Source organism: Sparus aurata, chromosome 5, assembly GCF_900880675.1.
Source record: "Sparus aurata chromosome 5, fSpaAur1.1, whole genome shotgun sequence".
Lineage (NCBI taxonomy): Eukaryota > Metazoa > Chordata > Actinopteri > Spariformes > Sparidae > Sparus > Sparus aurata.
In genome coordinates, this window is record NC_044191.1 from 12,048,896 (window position 1) to 12,072,227 (window position 23,332).

The following is a 23,332-nucleotide window of genomic DNA, read 5'->3' on the forward strand; positions in this document are numbered from 1 at the left end:
AGAAGCAGCAGTGGTATGACTAGTTTGATGAAATGAGCTCTGTTTCGAGTAGCTTTCTGTTTAATTTTTATTCTTGTGTGATGCATGTGTGTCTCCTGTAGACGTGCAGAGGCTTAGTACCGCGTTGATTTTATTAAAACTGAAGACACGCAGCGTAGCATAGCATAAATAAAAGTCTGATTATACCTGTTATGCTGTTTGTGGGTTTGACGTGGACGTCTTCAGCCTGAGTGGAAATTGAGTGGTGGCAGTGGGGAGGGGTGTAGATTTAGATTTAATTAGCTTTTTTGACTGAGGACAACATCTCCACGTTTTGTTACAGAGGGCAGAGTTGTCCTGGCAGTGTGGCGGACCGGCTGTCACCTGCCTGGGCTTTCTCTGACCTCGTCTCCAGTGGCAACTTGTCCTACCCCCTTCGACAGACAGCCACGTGGGACAAAATGACATTCTTGACCTTTATGCATGTCGGCAAGCAAGATGACAACGCGCATAACTGACTGTACGTGCGCGGGTGTATCTCACACGGACCGCCGCACACACAGTATCCGCGTACACACTGTGCACACACTCTCACACACACCACAGAAGATCATCTAATATCAGAGAGCGTCAGGGGCGGAAATCCGATCGTCTGACAACCAGGATACAGATAGCGATTCCCCACCGCTGATCCATGCAACAGATAGTTTCCACAAACAGCACCCCGGCTAAGGTTACAGCCAGACAGGGCCCACTACACAACGCGCTGCCGGGGCCTCACATCGAGATAAAACAAAAGCTTAGGTTACCGCTGATAGGAAATCGATAAGAAAATGCACTGTTTGTGTTAGATTTTTGATGAAAACTTTGACAAGAGGAAATGAGAAAATGTTTGCCTGCGCATGCAATAATACCATGTGCATCAGTCCTGTTAGGTATTCTGTTTTTGTAATTTTCGCCTCATGATTATATCAGTGTTCATCTGCTTTTTTTTCTTAATTGAAGCTCATTAAATGTTTAACCCAAATGTCAGGATATTTGATTAAGCACTCGTAATTGTTTAAAGGAGTTCAATTCACACAAAGAAAAAGCATCATCACTTTACATTTCATGTGCCTCAAAGTCCTCTTAATAATTTGAATATGTATTTATATTATAAATGAAGTGAAGAGATATGGCCCCCTTCACATCAATGTAATTACGAATCACAAAAAAAGTTTGATTCAAATAAAATAGGCCATTTGTACACAAGCAATTAACTGGTGCGGCTTTAAATAATGTAGCCCAGATGGAACCTAATTATAGTCGGCATGCTTTGATTCGGGCTTTCTGTCGGAGTATCACTCGGGGCGTCACTTTGGCTTTTCAGTCACCTAGCGTTTGTTTTGAAATTTGTGACAATCAGAGCCGATTACCATTTGTAACAGCATGCAGCGTTTGGTGCGGAGGGAAGAAAGCATGGCCCATAGCTATGGAGGAGTTTCCTTGTTTCCTTTTTAACAGCTCAAAACTCTCCTCCCTTGTTCCCTTACCTCACTGCACACAAATGATAACAACTGTGTGTGTGGATGTCTCTATGTGTGTCTGTGTCTGTGTCTGTGTGTGTGTGCGCGCGCGTGTGTGCATGCTTCTGTTGAATTGTTCTGCGTTTTTGGGGGGAAGGGTACAGTGGGTTTGCGCTTACATGTGTGAGTGAATGTATGCATGAGCGTGCGCCATCCGTGAGTAGACGCTCGCAAGTGACGAATGTGTTTGTGTGTTCATGTGTGTGTCAGCGTCTTGTACCAGTGGTAGAGTCAGAGGGAGATCAAACAGTCAGTCAATTACCTTGAGAGGGCTCCAGTGGCTGTGACAGAGTGGAGGAGGCTAAATATCCAGGATCAAATACACTCCTCTGCCTGTCACATAATGAGGCAGCCTCACCAGGCTCAGAAAACACACACAGAATGTTCAAACACAGGGCACGGATTGAGGCGCCGGACTGAAACTCTGCCATGACCTGAGCAGGGAGCACGGAAGGGGAGCTTTCACTAAAGACCTTGTTCCTTCACCTGGCCTCTCCTGCATTACAGTGAAACATCATCGTGAAGCTCCCCGTGTGCAAGTGTGTGTGTGAGTGTGTGTCTGTGTCGCTTCACCTCAAGGTTACAGCCGTCATCAGTCTCCTTGCAGAAATAATCTCTGTTAAGCTTGCCGTTGCCTAATGTTAATTATAAACACATTGTGAAAGTAAAGAGATTTTTTTTTGTGTTGCTGTATTTCCCATGACAATACCCAGTGTTATGGAGCTCACAGTAACATCATTATTGCATTTACAATAAATGAGGACATTATTGCATTTACAATAAACTTTATTAAATTAATGCAATTACAATGATCTTGTTAAAATTAGCACATGCGACTTAATTGATTTACAGCTGATGCAGGAAAAGCACACACACAAACACAAAGGGCCGTTTATTTTTTAAGTTGTTCAATTAAGCACCAGACACAAGTTATAATTAAACAGATTAAAATAGAAGACCTGTTCATCTGCTGAAACAAAACGTAAAAAAAAAAAAAAGATCAATTGCTCATAAAAACAAAATCTGCTCGTGGGTTGAAAAACTTTTCAGTAAAGGATTGCAACTGAGGCTAAAGTAGAAAACTCGGCGGCGGCTGTTTATGGGATCACTTTACACGCGAGATACAGCCAGATGACACCTCATCGATCCCCACATCTTTTAAAGATATTACTTTGATTTGTGGCATAGCTGAGGTAATTCTCTCTCCCTCTCTCTCTCTCTCTCCCTCTCTCTCTCTTTCTCCCTCTCTCTCTCTCGCGGTCTTTAGTGGCTAGTGAAGCCTGGTCATCGGGGTTCCTCCTCTAAATCAGCGGTCACATCTCAGCTTTGACAACATCCATTAGGTTCGACACACTTTGGCTATTAAAGGAAGAGTGGACGTAAGCTGTTAAAGGCCTATTTAAGCCAGAGTGAGGGTGGGTTTATGTCTCTGTGTGTGAGTGTTGTCGAGGGGTGGGTGGATGGTGGATGGTGGATGGTGGTGGGGGGTGGCTCCACCGTATAGAGGGGTGGAGCTTCACACCAGAGTCATTGGAGGGGCACAGGCTCATCTGCATATTGGCACAGAGACGCCCCCCTGGTGACCCCGAACTGCGATGGGATAGGGTGGAGAGGCTGGCGGCGTTCCGGAGGAGTTCACCGCCAGTTCAGGGTGAATGAGAGAGCGCTGCGGCATTGATCGCTTCTGCAGGAGAAAAAAAAAGGACAAAACAGAAGTAAAAACACTAGTGAGGGAGAGACCGATGAGACGGAGAAAATGGAGGAGGAGGAGGTGGGAAAAAAGATCACAGTGCCTCAAATTGGATATAAATGATAGATTAGAGGTGTGAGAGGGCTGTGTCTTTGTTTTCCAGGGATGGATGTTATGTTGAGCCCTACACAGGTAGCAGAGTCACCGAGAGTGCCGGGTTATTGACTCCCATGATTGCCAGGCCAGTAAATTTGACCCAAGGCACTAACTGCAGTCTGCTTGCTATATAGCTTGCACTACAGTCCCTTATCTCCGAGTGATCGAGAACCCCCTCCCACATACTCGTACACACAAATTACACACACATACACAAACAAAACACACCCTCAGCCAAAGATCCTGTACTTACCCTCGGTCTAACAGTCATACACACAGACACACACATGCATGCACACCATCTCCATTAATGCGTCCAGGAAGGGGTCAATCTAATAAACATGGGGTCAGCGCAGTGGTCATCAGAGGACTGTCTGGGGTGAGAGAGCCTTTAAGGTGCTTCCTAATTGTATCCCCGCGGCCTTCAGTCTAGCTTTTTATAGCTGATTGCGTGTGCACAGTGGAGAAAGGAGGAAGGAAGGAGAAAGGCGCCGAAGAGAGGAGCAGAGGTATTTTTAATGTACTACTGATTTGACTCACACAAAGGTTGCTGCAACCCTTTTCTGCTGGGACCAGTTGTTTTTATACGACCCTACCCTAACAGATCTCAGATACCGGAGTTATCCTTTTGTTCTTTAATCCTCCCGAGAAAATTGTAGGGAGCCATTTTAATTTTCTTATCTTAAAAACAAACGCAGATCCCGGCAATAACAACAACAAAAAAAGCAGTCTTGAGTGTGCAAATCAGGATTCAAATAAGAAAACTCATTACTTTAAGGGTTGTGTTCACTCATCCCTCTGTCTGTAACACATGTAAATTTTTCTTAGATCTTTCTATCAAGGGATGAAACTCTTAATATCAACGCACAGCAAACCTATTCTCCCTCTGGGAAACAAGAGGGCACCTCAATATGTCTTCTTGAGTCCAGTTACAGTTGTGTTGCTAAGCAGCTGAGCCGCTAGCCAGCGGCGGCAGGAACAAGCCATTATCTGTTAGCGCTCTCCCTGAATGGTTAGTGAGCAGGAGTGGAGACGAGTCAGGCAACAGCTGCAGCCGCGGTCTGTCCTCATCATCGATGCTCCGCTGCAGAGCAGAAACATAGAAACAGGCATCAAGTTTGAAAGCTGTCCAACTAAAAAAGCTGGCCAGTGATACCCTAACCCCTGAGGCGGACAGGAACCTGAGGCGCATGTAGCAGATTTCAAGCTCCAGCGTGACCTCAACTTGGGAACTGGCTAACCTGGAGGAGGTCAGAGGGAAACCCAGCACTGCTGCCTCCCCCCACCACCACCGGACCACTTGATACGCTCACTAGTTACCTCTCTGCAGCTCCTGTCTTACCTATCCTCAATCAGCCCTTTAGAATGAATGACTACCGCTCCACTGGTTTCGCTTAGTGAGCCCATTGTGCATAACTCTGATTCTGTTGGAAGGCCTGAGATGGAAAGAGTGCAGCAGAGTGGTGTTGATTATCAGGTATCCGCTTCGATAACATATTACGGCAGTCCCATTGGACTAATAGGTCATAGGCTGTCATGGCTCTCATGCATAAGGCCTTAGGCTTGCATGGAGCGATGCAGTGCATTGTGGGAGTGGACAGTCATACAGGACTAAACGTCTTCTCTAATGGTGCTAATTTATGTTCACCTTTTGTGTTGCCTCAGTAGCCGTACAGGATATGTTTTCAATAATGCTAGAGAACACACTATACACTTTTGCCTGCAGCTTTACAGTAAGCAAATAATTTGTGAACCCTGCACATGCTTATGTTGTGTCTGTGTGTCTTTTACTTGTAGGCACAGAGAGGCACGAGCTGACCTCCTGGCTGAGTTTCAACTCCATCTTCAGGTTCTTCAGTGAAGTCCTGGAGGTGAAAGAAGACGAGGAGATGGAGGAGACCTCCAACATTGTCACCACACGCAGCAGCTCCCTCAAAAGCAAACACCAGGATTTGTAGAAGACCGACCAAACTGACTTGGAACAAGAGGAGGGGGAGTGGGGTGGCGAGGGATCAGAGGGGGCATTGCGGAAAGGGAGGCTAAGGTTCCAGATCCTCTCTGCTATTTTCTTTTTTCTTTTCCCTCCATCTTTCTTTCCACACTCCCCTCCCTGAGTGTCATTTCTCGCTTCCAGCCCTCCCTGGCTCTGCACACATATCCTTGTTGTTGAGAGAGACAAGAGTACAGGGTCACCGTGTATACATCACAATAACGTTTTGCATTACTTCTAGATGAGCGCAACTGTCAAAGCAATATGGGCCTGAGTGTTAGCGCTTCCCGTGGGCTGTGGCCTGGCTGCGGGTACGGGCCACGGCAGCAGAGATTAAGGCTGACAGGCGCTGTGCACAATGCGCTGTGGTGCACCTCTAATTGTCCTGACATCAGCCTGAACTGAGCTAATGCCCCGCCTGCCCTCCAGTCTACACTGCTCGCTCTCTCCCCTCCTCTCCCTCCTCTGCCACCCCCCCCCCCCCCCAGTCCTAAAGCCTGAGCTGCTTACCCCGAAATCAGCTCATGCTGTATGGTATCTTCTGCCAAGGCTCGATATTATTTCAACCTAATCAGTTTCCATCTTCTTCCCTTTTTTTTTTCGTCTAAGCCTTTACTCACCGCAAATGTTTTTATCAAGAGTGAACACACACTCTCAACTGGTGACCATTTGTTTTGTTTTGTTTTAACAAAGGGTGTTGTTTTTATGACTTCTTGATTCTCTAACTCCTCCGCACATGCAGTCGGAATTTTTTCTCATTCAGCTCTGTGTAAAATGTGGTTCTAACTTGTGCCATATATTTCTGGGGATTGCAGTGCTTATAATAATTGATATCGTTTTTTGGTTGTTTTTTTTATTTCTCAACTTTGAGCTAAATTTGAATGCAATGCCTCTCACACACACATTCACACTATTTGATTTTTAATATAAGCCAATACTTCTCTGAGCTGTAAGTGTTTAGTTTAGAATACCTCTAAAGCTGTGGAGAGTTCATCTCTCTGTTTATTATGAATATACTGTATATCTTTTCTTCTTCTTTTTTTTTTTTTTTTTTTTTTTTTTCAATTTGATATCCTTGAAATTGATGCCTCCGGATGATTGAAGGTGATGAAACAAATAAAACAAACACAACCTGTGCTGAATATGGAAAATTCGGGACACTGAGCAAATTTAAAATTACTTAAAGTCAGGCATCAGAATGGGTTTGAGGGATATCTCATTTTAACAGGAGCCAGAAGTCAGCTCACAACACTCATAAAGCCCCAATATATCGCCTTACACATGTCAGGAAATCCAAGATTTCAATATTATTCTAAGCCTGAATGATATTTCCTAAGATGTTGGAGAAATGTAACACATCCATTCTTCCCCCTCCTCCAGAGTACTACTCTTCTTGTGTACTTAGAAGTGACAAAGTCCGCTCCCTGCTCAGCTGCACATAATCTGACTATGTGACACAAACATGATAAAAAATTTTCCACAAGGCTGGTGTGTTTTATAAACCACTCAAGGCTTAATGGAAGACACTTCTAATGTGTCGTGACATTAGTAAAAAACTCAAACCGGATACTAAATCTTATGATACCTTAGACACATTCTCAAATATATACTTTTCCTTTCTCTTTTTTTTTTTTTCTCACTTTAAATAGATCCCATTGTTTAACTTCGACACTGTGAAATCCTGCCTCTCCTGCCTACTGTGTGTATGGTTTAAGGCTTTTGTGGATTATCTTCTCCGCTGTAATGAGACAACTGTGGCTGATGGTTGCAGGCCTAATTTCCTTTTAATTTGATTCAGATCTCTTCAGGTTTCAGCAAAGAAGTTGGCTTATTATTTGATTTGATGAGTTTCGTTTCCAGATACCATTGCTCATCTTTCCGCTTTTCAGCCATGATCAGTTCATTTTTCCCTCCATAATTTGTATATTGTTGCCTTAGGAATAAACAAGACTCTGTTCACTGTTTTTTAATAATATCCAGCAAGCCATATGTGAATGGAACTAAAGATGTAAGAGCAGCCTAAATCCAAAGCACAGTCTGCAAATAAAAGGGGACTAATTTTGCCAATTGCTCTTGTTGACATTTTTTTTTTTTTTTTGCAGATGGTTTATACATTGTATTGGTTTAAGGAACACGCCTATTTTGTTTTATGGCAGTGTAAGCATTTGGATTTTATGAAACCACGAGTGTCCTGCCAGGTCACGTATTTTTTTTTTCTTATATTCAGATGTTTGCCTCATTCTCTTTTGATCCAGTTTGCTTTTAAACTACTGTCTTTGAAAAATGATTTTACAGTCTCTGCAACACATTAATTCCTGTACTTTTACATGATTGAATTTTGTGGGGGGTAATTAACCTATTAAACCCGTCTGATGCAAAAAAACAAACTTCTGAATCTTGTTCTTTAAACTGTATATATTTTATTTCATTATTGATGTTTATATATATTTTAATTATTTGCTATTTATTTCGTCGTGTTTTTCATCTTTAGTATTTCCCCGATGTCGGTGCGTAAAAGCGCATTTTTTTTTTGGATACGTTTGGATGAAATAAATCGGCTTTGGGTGTCAGGTGCGATCGCGAACAGAGACGTGGAGATGTGCCCGACAGTGTGAAGTGGGTGCACAGGGACGAGTTCAAAAACGACCTGAGTCATCATCTCACATGACATCTATGGAATCCGACTGACTAACATTCATCTGCTGCCACACAGCCGGACGGTGTTAAGTGGCTTTTGTCCTGTTTTCTAAAAAAAAAAATTAAAAAAACTTACTCTGTTTCAGTAAAGAGTTTGACGATTTTAAATTTAAAAAACAAAAAACAAAACATGTCCTAAAGGGCAGGGTAGTCTCACAGAGAGCGACGTGGAGTGGTTATATCGACAGGGAAGACGTGTGTCCAAATGAAAACAAACTATAAACAGTAATTCCCCTTCTTTTTGGTCATTAATTTTGGCAAAGTGAGCCCCCCCACCACCCTTTAACCCTCCAACTGAGCGAGGTTTTACAGCATCATTTGTTTTCACACGGTGAAACCGATCAGGTCATTAAACGCCCCCTCAATAAATCTTTAGAAATCTTTTCCATTAACCCCTGAACAACAAGTGGAACCAGGCGAGTCCCCCTCACACCGTGTCAGGCCGCTGATTAAAGAGAGGCATTCAATCACACACACGTGAATTAGCCCGTGTAGAAGAAATTCCTCGGGATAGGACTGTCTTCTAACTTCCTCCTGTGAGAGGACAATCTCTCCTTATTCTCGTATATTAGCGCCGGATTTCTCCGGGTTTTTAATTAAATAACCTGCCTTCTGTCCAGAGCGGTGACGTGGCGGCGGCTACCATAAATTATGACCTCCAGTCAGTGATCATCAAAGGCGAGGCGACGAGCACGCACGGAAATAAAATTAGAAAGTTTTTTTCCTTTCGCCCTGAGAGTCGTTCACTATCTGGGAAGTCCATTTTTACCGATTATATGGCGACGTTCGAAGTTGTGTAAAGTAACTTCAGGTGTGTGTGTGTGTGAGAGAGAGAGAGAGTTCACAGCCCGCTCCCCCAAAACTTTTCGCGTCAAGAGTTCCCTGACTTTTTAAGTTACATGTGCGCGCCTGTGATCCTCCAAATCTAAATCCCGTTCATCTCCCAAAACGTTGAGGAGGATCCTCACGCGTCACTTTGTCACATGTGGCTGCCTCCTAACTTCTACAGACAGCGATGATCTCTTCATGTCTGAAGAGGAGGAGGAGGAGGAGGAGGAGAAGGAGGTGGTGGCTGATGATAGAAATGGTTTATCGGCTCTCTGGATGGCTCCCTAAAGGTTCCCGGGACCCCTCTCTCAAAGGAGGGGATACCCCACTCCCCTCGCCTCGAACGGAACGATGAACAGTCTGATCCGTCTGCCTCCTTTACTCGCTTGAAGTTAGCGCAGCGTGTGAATGTATAATAGGTATGACTGATTTGATTATAGGTTTCACACTCCCGGCTATTGTCGCGGGCTCACGGTACAGACAGTTACAGACAGCTCCACACTGAATCATATCTGCGACAGAAAATAACATCAGCCGCGGAGCTTTAGGATGAAAATCCTGCCAAATGGGGGGTCCGTGCTGTAATGTTAAGATTCGAGAGGAGTGGGGTGGGTGGGGGTCCTTGACATGAAGAAGTTGGAGGACCCCTGCGCTGCCACGGCCTGATATTTCAATTTTTACTTGAAGAGAGTTGTTGTCACGCCTGCTTGCTCCGGCCCACTCTTGATATGCACGCCGTCCCCTTCGCAGAAGATGAACTCTTTCCAAAAGGAGCCAGGGCATTAAGCAAAGTTGGAATGTCACCCCCTTCTCTGACAGCCCCCCCCCCCCCCCCCCCCCCCCCCCCCCCACACACACACACACACACACACACACACACGCACAGACACAGACAACACACACACATACACACACACACACACACACACACACTCTCTCCTTCTGCACTCCTCCAGCGGATCACTGTCAGATCACTATTTGCATAATTATATGCTCAGCTCAGAGGAGAAAACTAACCCCCAAATTTTACGGGTCAACAAACTGCGACAATCAATGTTTTATCGGGTATACTAAGGGAAAAATGTCTTTAACAATCGCGCTGGAGGAACTCTCTTTCTCGCTCCCCTCTCGCCCCCTTCTCCATCAACTCAATTCAATTACTTTATTGGCATGACTGCTTATCAGAAACAATATTTCCAAAGCAGTTTAAAAAATGTAAATTCACCCCCACCACCACCACCCACCCACCCACCAACCCTCGCTTCAAAAAAGACCCCTCTCTCTCTTTCTCTCTGTGTGTCTCTCTCTGTCCTTCCCAGTACGTGAGCAAATACTTTTTCATCTATTGACTGGGGAGGGGAGGGGGGGGGACGAGAGAGAGAATGTCTGGCTTAAGCTCGGAGGTGCATTCAAAGATTGTATCCCTTCTTCCCTTTCCCTCCTATTCTGCCCCTCTTTTCTCCGGCCCCGGCTCTATACTGTGTTTCTTCTCCGCAGAAGAGCTCTTTAATATAGAAGGGGTGGGGGGAGGAAGCTGTATACCAGGGCGCAGAACCTCGCTGGCCGGTTTTTTCGTTAGACATCATTACATATTCATTGACTTGCAGAGAAAAACCATTTAATCCAGTGGAAACAACTCCTCTTCAATCGCCTCCTCTCTCGCCGTCTCTATTCTAATAAGGAGTCGCGGGCTGAGACAACACTTTGGGGGCCGCGGACATCACATTTAGGAGAGAGAGTGTGTGTGTGTGAGAGAGAGAGAGAGTGTGTGTGTGTGTGTGTGTGTGGCTGGGCTTTATTCCGATGGGCGAAGGGAGGTGAGCGCTCGGGTGAAAGATGCGGGTTTCGGGCACAGGTGTTGCGCCAAGTGGGGGTCCCGCAGGGCTTCTTCCCCCCCCCCTCAGGAACTGTATCAAAACACGCAAATCTGTGCTGTTGATTTCATCATATGTGACCAGCTGGAGTTGAAGAAAACTTGTGTGATGTTATTCTGAGCTTCCTCCACACACACACACACACAGTTACATAGGAGCTGGCCCGCTGTCCTTCTCACCTGTCTTGGGGCTCCTTTGAAAAAAAGGGGGACTATCATAACCACATGTGTGGAAATATGCAAAGCAAATCAGCCATCCCAGCAGAAACAAAAAACAAAAAAAAGATTCCCCAGGTCTCTGTAAGAAGAGCGAGGCTTGTAAGGGAGGTGAAAGAAATGCCTTTAGAGACCGAAAATCACCCGGAAAGCACGGGTTTCAGACTGCAGTCCCTGTAGAAACGTAACACGGAACATTAGCGGAATATTCTCATTCGTCTATTTGTGGGGTTTTTTTTCTTTGCTGTCTACTGTTCCTAAGTAGCCTCTGCATCAGCGCCGTGGCCCTTATAATGTGCGTGTGGTGCGCTGCTTGAGGATCCTGGCATATAATACTCCGATTGTGGGACAGCTGTTGGCAGAGCCGTTTTACGGTGTTCAGTCCATTTGGCTTTAATAGCAGCTTTCGGGCGGACCGCTACTCTATCCCCTCACCGCCCCCTCAATTACACCTCCTCTGATACTCTGCTGGCCTAAAGACTCCTGCAGTAAAAAAAAAAAAAAAAAAAAAAAAAAAAAAAAAACAGCCTCTGAAATGCAATACATTTGAAGAATGGGCTCTGACTTTTAAGATTCGGGGATATACTCGGATGATCTCAGGGGGAAGCAGTGCTGGGCAAAGCAAGTGAAGGAGGGAGACATGGAGGGAGGGAGGGAGAGAGAGGAGGTGTAACGCAGCTCGTTGGCCTGGTTTAACAGGCCACCGACGACTTAGTGTGGAAAAACTGGTCATTTGGTCTCGATGAATGGCAGTGGAGATGAAGGGGGCTCTAGGTGGGCCTGTGATCGGGGCCCTTTCTCAGGCTGTAAAAAAAATGCGACTGGATTACTGAAAACTTAAGAACACCAGGGACGGTGTGTTATTTAGCACTCTGTAATTTGTCAAATATCAAATATCTTGCTGACAAATGCCAATTTTAATTAGCCCTTCGCGCGCGTGCGTGTGTGTGTGTTTGTGTGTGTCCTTTTTTTCTCAGATAATCACACTTATGAAAAAAAAAAAACACCACAAACTATCACTGTGAGAATACTGGAATCCTGTCTCTCGGCGTTTCTGTATAATACAGACAGGAAAAAGATGGAGGAAGCGTAAATTCACTGCGCACAGACCCCAGACTCACCCTTAAATATATTTATAAAATGTTTTCTTTAATTTAACAACGGGTTGCATTCAAGGCCGTCGAGATTTTTCCATCGATTTAAATAGAAACGGTGTTGAAGTTGTAAGAGGGGACCAGTCATTTATCATGAATGATAAAATGCACAGTAACTTCTTTGACGTGTTATCTGACCTTTATTTTTCTATTTCTATATATTGATACCAAACTCTAACACAAAACTAAAATATTATAATAAAATACAGATTATGAAATTAACAAAAGACAGTTTATGCCCTTTTAAAAAATCTTAAATTTCTGTATAAAACTAATTTCTACACCTGAACAGGAAACCAACCAAATTAATTTCATTCAAACAAAAAGAAATTAGACACTTTTAAATGATTATATAGCCTCCTGGATCACCTGCCATCATAAAGTTACATTTAAATGGGTGGGCTGTAATTAACAAACGTCAATTATACAATAAAAATATAAATCGAAAAGGGAAGTGGTTCAAAGGGAGACAGTGCATAATATATTCCTAAACGAAAAATAAAAGATATCTTCAGTTAAGGAATTTTTATTTGTAGGTTTCTTAAAGTTTACTGAGAGTTTCACTGGGGGATAAAAAAAAAAAAAAAAGCAGAGTGGAGTTTCCATCGGAGAGTGGCTCATTGTCCATTTTGAATAGAAAGAATGAGATCAATCCTCCTTCTAAACGTTTTTATTAGTCCTGACAACAACTCCACAAGTTTACCGTCACCCACGAGCGAACATTAAGTGCATAGTCTTTTTTCTAAGTGGCCCGAATAAATCGAAGGAGGTCGACTCTATTGTGAAACAAAACATTTTTCTTGTACTTAAAGCAACGAAATAATAAGGTATTTTCCCAGAAAATCCTTCAAGTATAATCTTGCTCCGGATCGATGTGGCATTGGAGCTGGTGGGTTATCGATCTGCTGGCGGTTGGAGACGAGGCCTTGACTCACACTGCAAAACAATGGAGCCCTTTAACGAATCATCAGCCACGTTTGTCTTTTTACTCTCTCTTAACATATTTTTCTTCTTTCTTAAAAAAAATAAAATAAAATCAAACAGTTGAAACATCCAGCAGAGTTTTCAATGAATCAATATTTCCAGGTTCGTTTTCAAAAAAGATTTGTGTTATTTTTATCAGTGTAAACACGAGACTCCAGCAGCTTCAGGATTCAGATCTCCTTAAAAGAGTTGCCTTGAAGTGAAATTATGTCGAGTTGAAGATTTTCTTTTTACCCTCTCAGCAAGACAAAACATGACAAAAGAGCTGAACAGAGACTGAGAGCTGCGTTAAGACAGCTGTTTTTGCAGTGCAACTCCCGAACTGAACCTCCTCAGCGCAGCCCCACAGTCTACTCTCTTTTGGGTTTGAAAGAAAAAAAAAATCTATTGGAAAGAAAAATATAAAAATAAATAAATAAAAAATAAAAAAATAAAAACGAGCGCAACGCGATATTAAATCACACATTATAGATGAGTTTCATCATGTGGACGCGGCCCCTCCGAGGATAAACACGGCGGTGCGTGAGGATCCAAGTTATTATTACTGAGGGAGCGGCCCTTTTCACTGGCAGCGCCCTGCATCCTCATTACATCCACCCCAAAAAGAGATGAAGGTCTAAATGAAGTTATTGCCATCCAATGAACTCAAATTAGCCGAGGCCACACCATGACAGACAGCTCGGGGTGGAGGGAGGTGGGGGGAGAGGCAGGAGAGCGCAATTGGAGGGAGTACAGGTGCCGGGGATTGGCAGGTGTACGTTTCTGATGCGCATTTCATGGTTTGCGAGGCCCCTTAAGTGAAGCTGGCTTCATTTCGAATCTCCGTGGTTAAAGCCAGTTAATATACTTGTGTTATTAAAGGGCCTGCAGTCACCTTGCGAGCCTGCTCCGTGACGCCTCACCCCTCCCTCACACCCAGACGGCTCCGCACTTTGTTCCCATCTATTCCGTTTCTTTATCAGCCATTCAAATATAACGTTTCCCTCTCTCTCTCTCTCTCTCTCTCTCTCTCTCTCTCTCTCTCTCTCTCTCTCTCTCTCTCTCTCTCTCACTCACTCACACACACACTCGCCCGTCCACAATCTCTCCATCCGGTTGAATGGCTTTCTTTTCTTGTCGCTAAGGTCCTCATTGTGTTAGCTACCTGAGTCAGCAAGGGAGGATGAAAAGAGGAGAGTTTGACGGAGGAAAGGACGGGGAGAGGAAGGGGTGGTTTGACATGCAGGAGAGGGAGACAGAGGCGATGATAGGCGAGCGGGGGCCCCTGTGAGGAGCTGAGTGAATTTACCTGCTCCTCCGGTGGCGAGTTGTGTGCGATGGTGTGAGCGTGTGCGTGCGTATGTGTGTGTGTGTGAAGTTAACACAGCGGCCAACTCGACTTTATTGCTGTTTATCCCTGCAGCAAAAGCTGTCAGGCGCTGACAGATTGGCAGCATCTCTAATCAGTGCCCTCTTCCCTTCTCCGCGAGTCCCCCTCCCTCCCCCTCCCTCCCCCTCCTCGACTCAGCTCGTTCACTTCGGATCTGTCACCGATGGATTCCCACTAATGGCATTTATTCTTTAGGTGACAGATATAATGCACATACAGACAAAGGTGCAACTCTGTCGTTCTCCACTCCACCATTCGAACGATGTCGAGATAATTATCAGGTTTCATCGTTCGAGCGTCCAGATATCTGTATTTAGAATCACAAATAATAATAATAAAGAAAACGGAATTGGATTAAATTGACATGCATGTTTAGAGCGTTGAAGGAGTGAACTTGAATACAAAGTCAGCTGCCGCAAAAAAACAAAAAACAAAAAAAAAGAACCGTTTTTTTCTCTGGAGGCATCCAATTCAGCCTGATTATACTTACAAAAATAAAATATATCCAGCTACAACTCAAAATATTGTCCTTATCATGCAGAGTGTGCAACAAATTAAATGCAGCAAAAAGAAAATAAGTTCATAAAGACTTCCTGTCTGGGCTGAAAAATTACAAATAAAAGTGGATTCGTGCATTTTCTTGATCATTAAACATGATTTTTCTCTGATCTCGTCGAGATGAAAAAGGCGCATTGTTTATGTCTCGGCTGCTGACCGAGCCACCTTTTGTCCACGTCTATATTTCATACAAATATTAACAGCTTTATAATAACACTGGATAAATGATTTTTGTTTTTCATTTTTATTATAAACCAACATTTCTGTGCGTGTGCGTGAGTCGGAGTGGAGAGGGTCTTGATATTCTGCACGCACCAGACTGTCAAATAAAATCGGCCGGCGTAAGAACTTCAAGTGCTGGAAGAAAAAAAGAAAGAAGGAAAAAAAAAAAAATCTTTATAAAAGGCACGACATCCAACCTGAGCTGTCCGAGTCTCGTGCCGGGCCCCGCAGAATAACAGGGGACCTAAAGCTATATTTCACTTAGAGCCTTCAATGGGATTGGTGCTTATCTCGCCAGCACAGCGCTGCTGACCTGTAGGCTGCCGCATCAGAGGTGTGTGTTTGTGTTGAGGTGTTGACCTGTCAGGGGGGACTTGTTAGGACTTTAACTCCGACTGCTGGCGGTCTCCAGACATCCGGGGGTGGCATCGATTTGAAACTTGTCCTGTCTAATTTGATGATAACATCCAGGCTGCCCCGCCGCAGCACCATGGACAGCGCACTGTCTTGACCTTGCCTTGCTATCAAATTACCCCCGTCTGGGCCACGGTGGGAGCCCAGCACCAAGTTTACTATAGGCTGAGAGGGAGAGAGGGAGAGAGGTGGAGAGATAGAGAGGGACAGATAGAGAGAGAGAGAGAGAGAGGGAGAGAGAGAGAGAGAGACAGAGGGAGAGAGATTTGCTTCTTTCACCAAAGACAAATCCTGTGTGAAGCCAGTGCTTACGGCTCTGTAATGCTGTGGTAAATCAAGAAGAGGTTGGCGGTTTGCATTGGCTGTCGCGCCAACCGCCTATGTAAATGATACTTAGTTACATTTACACAAAGACTATATTTGATGGGGTTTTTTTTTTCTTTTTTTCTTACGCATGCCTGTGTGTCTTCATTCAGTCTGATACCACACAGCCAACTTCAACTCGGTCACTGGATTTCAAACCGACCATTTTATAGCCAGGTTATATAAGAATGGACTGTCACCTGTCCTACAAATAAAGACTCTCCAGTAGTGGAGCAAGTGCTCTGATCCATTACTTCTACTGCACTGTAAAACCACTCCAAACACAAGAGTCCTGCTGGAGTACAGTTAGTAAGCCTGACTGATGTATCAGTTGGACATTTTCTTTTTTTAGCCAATATTGGCTGTTCACATGCATCTGAGATATATCTGGATCGGTTTATATGCTGTCTGATATAAAACATCTTTTTATCTTTTATCATGATGCAGAAGAAGATGGATGGCTGATAATTAAACTCCCAGAAGTTTACTGTTTCAATGCACTGCTGTCATTGTGGACGACAAAGTGAATTTAAAGTGTAAATTGTCATATCTTTGTCGGAAGTGTTTGATAACCACATTTGAGAGATCCAAAAAATTAGTTTACTGGCGATATATTGATATTGTATTTTATTTTACTCCCTAATATCGGTATCAGTATCGGCCCTAAAAAAAAATGACATCTGTCGGGCTGTAATTGTGGTTAACATGTAATGAAAGTACCAAAGTAAAAGTACTAATTCAGAAAAATGGCCCCTGTCAGTGACAGTATTATATATTGTGTTTCTGCTTTTTTTATGCATTGCTGTGTGAGAAGCATTTTACTGCTGTAGCCGGTTGAGGTGGAACTCACTTTAACCACTTTGGGTAGTTTAAATGTTTATTTTATACCCTAAACTTTCTTTTCTATGTATCCTAATCTGCTCGGCAACTTAAACTGTCAAATAAAAGCTGGTAGTAAAAAAAAAAAAGTGCAGACATTCACCTCACTTCCATTCCTCCACCGCCGCTCTTTCTAACGAGCATATTGAAAATGCAAGTTTGTAAAGTATGCTTAAAGGACGTCCGGGAACACGTTCTGCAGGTTAAACGTTGCGACGTCGAAACATTCGTGAAGCAGATTGAGAGATATATCTTTTTTCAACAAGTCATCTTCTCGATCACAGGAGCTGCAAGAGGAAAAAAAAAAAAAGAAGAACAGCAACAGTTCTTCACGCACCAGCCAGGCTTGAAGTCAGACCCGAACAGAACAGAACACGGTGCAGTGTGGGGACGTCTGCCGGATACACGTGCGCGCCGGTGCGCGTAAATAGATGCGAGGCAGAAAAAGAGGACGAAAACAAGCAATTTATATTTCGCAAATCGTCTCGGAGTAGTTACACCCTATCAGCTGGTGCACATACTGTGGTAACAAGTTGATTCGGGGGAAAAACCAGAACGTCTGAAAGTTTGAGAGAGAGCCCAAAGGCAGTGACGGGAGGAGGATTTAGCGGTGGAGAAAGAGAGAGGGAGAGAGGGGCTGTTTGATGGAGCTCCACAGCTTTGAGACAGCTTGTTAATTAAAACCCCAAGAGATGAGGCTCTGCAGCCACCGTCCATATCAGAGCACTGCTAACTATACTGACAGCAAGTTACTTAACAAGCGAGCGCCTCAATCCTATACCGGGGTTTTCTTTTTTTTTTTTTTCCTTTTTTTTTTTTCCTTTTTATCACAGGCGAGCAGTGAGATATTCTAATTCGTTAAAATCCCACTGTGGCGCTGAAATATCTTGTTTTCTACTTAAGAAATTATGACAAACCTTTCCGTATTCTCTGTCATGCCAGGGATGGAGCCCAAATGGCTGCTTACGCTCCCCTCCCCAAAAAATCCGCACATCAGCTTAAATGTGGCAAATTCGATTAAGGAGGGGGGGAAGAAAGACATGTCAGAAAATGAGCGAATTAGTCTAGACATAAGGTTGGCTGGTATTAAAATCTTAGCTTTATATTCAGACATTGGAATTATTTCCTCTCTCTCTCTCTCTCTCTCTCTCTCCCCCCACAAAGAAATAAATAAAAAAAAATCAAAAGTAGCTCGAGATGGAGAGAGGCAGATAGGCCTGCGTGCGGACACAAAGAGGGCGACGTCAAGTCAAAACAAAAGAAGATACTGTGTGTGTGTTTCTTTATCCTTTCTTTTTTTTTCTTGGTGAATGCGTTTTCTGATCAATTTCAATCGAGGTCACCGTGCGCTTTGTCCCCATGCATTATTCCACCTTAATTGAACCCCGCAACCCGCCCTTTGCCTGCGGGATCCTCTGCGCAATTTCAATTCTATATGCATGCGTGAGATGATGGCTTGTTAAGTCGAGGAAAACAAATACCAAGAGAGCCTTACTCAAACACTCAAAATGTATGACGGGGCCCATGCCCATTGTTCCAAAAATAATTGAAATGCTGCTTCCCTTCTCTTCCCCCCCCGCTCGCTAATAACGTGTTAGCCAAGTGTAGGCCAACTCATGTAAATAGCACGCGAGAGGAGACGTGGCTTTGGAGGGGAGTGAGGTGAAGCCTGACTGGGTTCGTGTCTTCTGTGGTGGGGGGGAACGGCTGTAGGTGGAGCAGCCCCCGTATACAGTACAAGCGGACCTGCTGTGTTGCACCACCAGGATCCGACGGGGGGGAGGATGTTTGTGGTTTGTGTGTGTGTGTGTGTGTGTGTGTTGGAGGGGGTGTCTACAACAAATGGTAACACAGCTCAATCAACAGTGTTGGTTAGATTGTTCTGGAAAACTAGAAAGATTCTCAATCCCGCAACTTTTCTTGTCTCCAGAAGTTTGTCTCCTCTCCTCTCCTCTCCTCTCCTCTCAGCTAATGAACAAAAAACAAAAAACGCATCACTCTCTTGTTATCGCGAGTATCAGCTATAAATAGACCCTTTACAGAATAAAATGAGCCACCATACTCTCAAAATAATCATCTTTTAATCCTCATCTCGTATTTTAATTGGATATAGTGGAGTTTGTGTTTTAGATGTCTTCACATGAGGGAAAAGATGAAGCCACAGCGAGCGAAACGAGCCAAAACCACCATTCACAGCCCACATGGGCTGCACTTACACTGTTTATCTCCCACCACAGGAGAGGAAGTCTTTTTTTTTCCCTTCTTCTTCTTCTTCTGGATCTGTCCAGTGATCTATTGGCAAATTAAAAGATGGTGAAAATACATGGCTTCCAGTTGGCGATCAGTATGAAGCGCTGTAGATAAAAACACGCTACAGTCTTCATAAAGAGATGCATCTACGCACTTGTATTTGACGTCTTTAAATCATTTACACACTGATGTGTTATTTCAGTTTGCACCGTAAAATGTTTTGGACAAAGGTGAGTAAAACTCGTTTTCAAAATAAGACGTTTCCCAGCAGCAGTGCCTCTGTCCTCCAAATGCGCGTAAAGTGCGTGTTTCTTTGTCACTGGCCGCCGTATTAAGGCCCCCTGCACCTGATCTGTTTGTGGCTGGTCTGGGGCCACGGCGCTTTTTTTTTTTTTTTTTTTTTTTAAGACAGCTGTAAAAGGCTCTCCGAGTCTCCAACACATTCATCAACGTCAGACACCGACAAGCCGCTATTTAGTGAAAGTGTAACTGCAGCAGTATATCTCAGAGCAGAGTGGGCCACTCAGCAAACAATACAATGGACTTTTCCCCCCCCTCCCACCCCTCGGTTGCAAACCAATCTGAAACAGATTATAACGTAGGACAGATGGTTGTTAAAAAAAAATTACAAAAACTTTTATTTTGGATAATAAAAAAATAATAATAATAATTTGAGGCGAGTAAAACGTTGTGTTAGTCATCAGTGAACCTGCAGCAGCCTGCTCAGTGACAGCATGTGTCCGCATTAGTCCAGCAGATTTGAAATCCAAAGTGTTTCCGAATGTCTCTGCTGTGTTCTGCGCTCGGACTGGATTCTCTGGCTGCGTCGTCGAATTAACTGTGCTTGTCTTTAGCTGAAATTAAGGGGACGTTATTTATTTGAAATGGATAATTAACGCCCTTTTATTCCTTTCAACACAATTTAGATTTAAATGAGTGTATATGTTGCACTGCTTAAGCAAACAATTAATTAACTAAAGCTCAAATATTGCGCGATAGTCTGTGTTACTATCGGTTTACATTAAAATTAAACGCTTTGCTGATCGCTGGCTTTAATCGATGTGATTCCACAGCTTAGCAAAACAAACACAAATGTCAGTCGACATAGGATAATGCAATTATGAAAACTCCCCCGCCAGTCACAGCGGCGCGGTTTGCGTGAGACTCGTTCGCAAGCTGCTGATTTTCCTGCTTTTTTAAAAAATGGCTTTGGGAAGGCTGCTCTGTGCTGTGCGGTGCTGTGCTGTGCTGGTGTGGACTGTGGGCTGAGAGCGCAGAGCTGAGGAGAGCGAGAGAGAGAGGGAGAGGGAGAGGGTATGAGGCGGTTCTTGTGTCAGAGGGTCCCACAACGCAGAGCGCCATCTAGCAAACAAAGGTAGCAACAATAATAGCGCGGAGGGTCTGAGACCGAGAGGGCTGCCTTTACGCACACGGCACACAGGGGCGCAGAGGGACGCCACAACAAAGCGCCGCGGTTTAGCGCTCTCAAACACTAAAAACTTTGTGTATCATGCGTGCCACGGCGCGGTCCCGGCCCCGGCCCCGCCGTGCCCGCTCCGCGAGCTCACCGTTTGCACAAGATTAACACGTGATCCCAGCTCGAATCGGTGTATTACCGCGAGTGTTAGTTTTTTCCTTTTTTCAAAATTCTTCCACCGGATCAAATTTTTTAATGAGCATCCGAGAGGGGGTCAAGGCAGCAAACAGTGTAAACAGTGTTTTCAGTGGTCAAGCTTGGAAAAAATGGGAGAACTTTTCTTTTTTTCCCTTTTTTTTTTTTTTTATGTCAGCGTGGGTGCGGAAGGGGAAGGGCGGCAGGTGACTCCCACCACTTGACGAAAATCAATCGATACTATCACTTTCAAGTGAGCTCCATCACAGCGTTTTGCTGGGTATGTGTGTGTGTGCGTGTGTGTGTGGCAAAAGCAAACAATACATCTTCTGTCGACCCATACCTGATTGCACTCATTTCATATATATATATATATATATATATATATATATATATATATATATATATATATATATATATATATGTATATATATATATATACACACACACATATATATATATATATATAGTCTATATGATGCTCCGCCACTGCTGAGAGGTGTTAAGAGCTGGGGTCTGACTAAATAAAAGGAAGAAGAAAGATGTGGAAGCGTGTGTGTGTGTGTGTGTGTGTGTGTCTGTGTAAAATGGTCAGTAATATGCCTCCAACACTCTCATCTTCGCCCACTCGCAGCAATCTTCCCCTACTCATCCTCCCCGCAGCCATTATTTCATATACAAAGACACAACTAAAGTCGTCGTCGTCGTCCCCCCCCCCCACCCTCTCTAACATCATCGCTGGTAATGATGGTGCAATAACAGCAATGGCAGTTATAGGCACATACAGTGTAAGCAGTAATAATGATGAGTAATAATGATAGCAGTGGTAAAAGAAAAAAAAGAGAGAGAGAGAGAGCTGGATCGCGCGTGTAAAGGGGGCACGAGCACTATTAGCGCAGCAATCAATGGGGAGCTATATATCTCCAGTGATCGAGCTGCGATCAAGCGACGGACTCCTCTTGTTATTGTTGATTTTTTTTTTCTAGTCCAGCGAACAAGTGTTTGTTTTTTTTGTTTTTTTAAATCTTATGCATCCACTGGAAAAGCTGGGGGTAATTAATTTAATTAGTGCACCAACCAAACTGAGCAATGGATGAGCAAAACGCATGTAAAAGAAAAAGAAAAGAAATGTGTGTGTTTTAAGTTTTTGGGGGAAATAACATAAATCCACACATTTCGACACGTCGACTTAAGCACGACTTTGACGCGTAATAACGCTAAAGACAACCTGTGAGTGATTAGTCCGGGGGCTCCGTGCGGTGATATATGAACCGAGGTGTCAGGGGCAAAAATTCTCATATTCGTTATCTTGTCATTCGCCCCCTCGACAACCAGCAATTTGTGACAATTTTCGCTCGGTTAAAGGCGTCCAATAATCCCCTTCTCCCCCCCCACCACCACCACCACCACCACCACCACCACCACCACCCCGACACACACACACACACACACACGCACACACACACACAGCCTGCTGCACACTGAAAATAAAGTTTACCCTGCATGGGCACACCTATAACTAGGCCACTAATATAGTTTTAGAAATAATTATAATGGAATTGTGGCTCCTTCCTCTGCAGTGCACCTCACCTAATTTTATTACATACACATAATGATGAAGTGATAAATGTGAAACGTGTGTGTGTGTGTGTGTGTGTGTGTGTGTGTGTGTGTGTGTGTTTGGACGCGCATGGCGGTTGGTAGCTGTGGCCCCCTCGCAGTAAATTGGGGTGTATGCGCGGCAGGAGAGTGCATTAATTGATTTATTAATTAATGTGAGAATACATCTGCAGTTTTTGTCTTTATTAGTTATTATGGCATGCTTCTGCCTCTGTGTGATGTTGTTTACACGATCTGCTGACTGTACTGGGTGTGATCAGCATGGGTGATGTATGACATAAAAAAAACTGAGATGAAAAATACATTTAGATAGTCCTGAAATAATTTTTTTTAAAAAGTATATAGATTGAAAAGAAACACCTTCTAACAACACTGCATGTCCTCCACTGTGTCAGGCAGCTGCAGTATATATCATAGATGCCATTGTAATCATACTCTTCCTCCTTTTTTTCCTTTATTTTTCCCCTCAGAGGTAAATCCTTGATATTCTGCACGATTACCAAAATTGTCCTGTAAAGCCTAGTAATCAGAAAATTATAGGCTCGCTCCGTGGCAAAGCCTCATTCTGGTGCTATAAAAATCTCCTCAGCATTATGGTTCTGTACACAATCCCGCGAGATTACACGAAATGCTCCCACATCAGCGGCATTAAAGGAACTTCCTGACAACCGCGCTGGCCTTCCTCTTTGAATTGATCCATTATTTTATTTGCACAAATCAGAGGGAGCCAGCACTATGGGAGGACCTTGAAAAAGCCCTTCTTTTGTGCACCTAAACCTCTCTGATCCACATGTTTTCTCCCTGCTGCATGTTCTGCAGGCCGTGCCATAGTACTGACACCCCACCTTCCGCCTGCGTGGAAAGGAAAGAGTGAAGATGTGACGGGGCGTATTTGAAGTATATGACGAGCTTT

At 43.9% G+C, this 23,332-nt stretch overlaps 1 protein-coding gene and 1 long non-coding RNA gene across 3 annotated transcripts in view; one reads left to right on the forward strand and one right to left on the reverse strand.

Annotated features, from left to right (window-relative positions):
- The window catches only part of arb2a (ARB2 cotranscriptional regulator A), a 154,029-nt gene extending 148,176 nt beyond the window's left edge, over window positions 1-5,853 (forward strand). For both annotated transcript variants that reach the window (XM_030417765.1, XM_030417766.1), the window contains exon 11: window positions 5,188-5,853. In XM_030417765.1, the coding sequence (XP_030273625.1) occupies window positions 5,188-5,348 (161 nt within the window). In that variant the 3' untranslated portion in view covers window positions 5,349-5,853. The remainder of the gene's footprint in view (window positions 1-5,187) is intronic.
- LOC115582052 (uncharacterized) overlaps window positions 2,313-23,332 on the reverse strand; it is a 26,028-nt gene continuing 5,008 nt past the window's right edge. The window contains exon 2 of the long non-coding RNA XR_003984125.1: window positions 2,313-3,228. This is a non-coding gene — a long non-coding RNA (uncharacterized LOC115582052). The remainder of the gene's footprint in view (window positions 3,229-23,332) is intronic.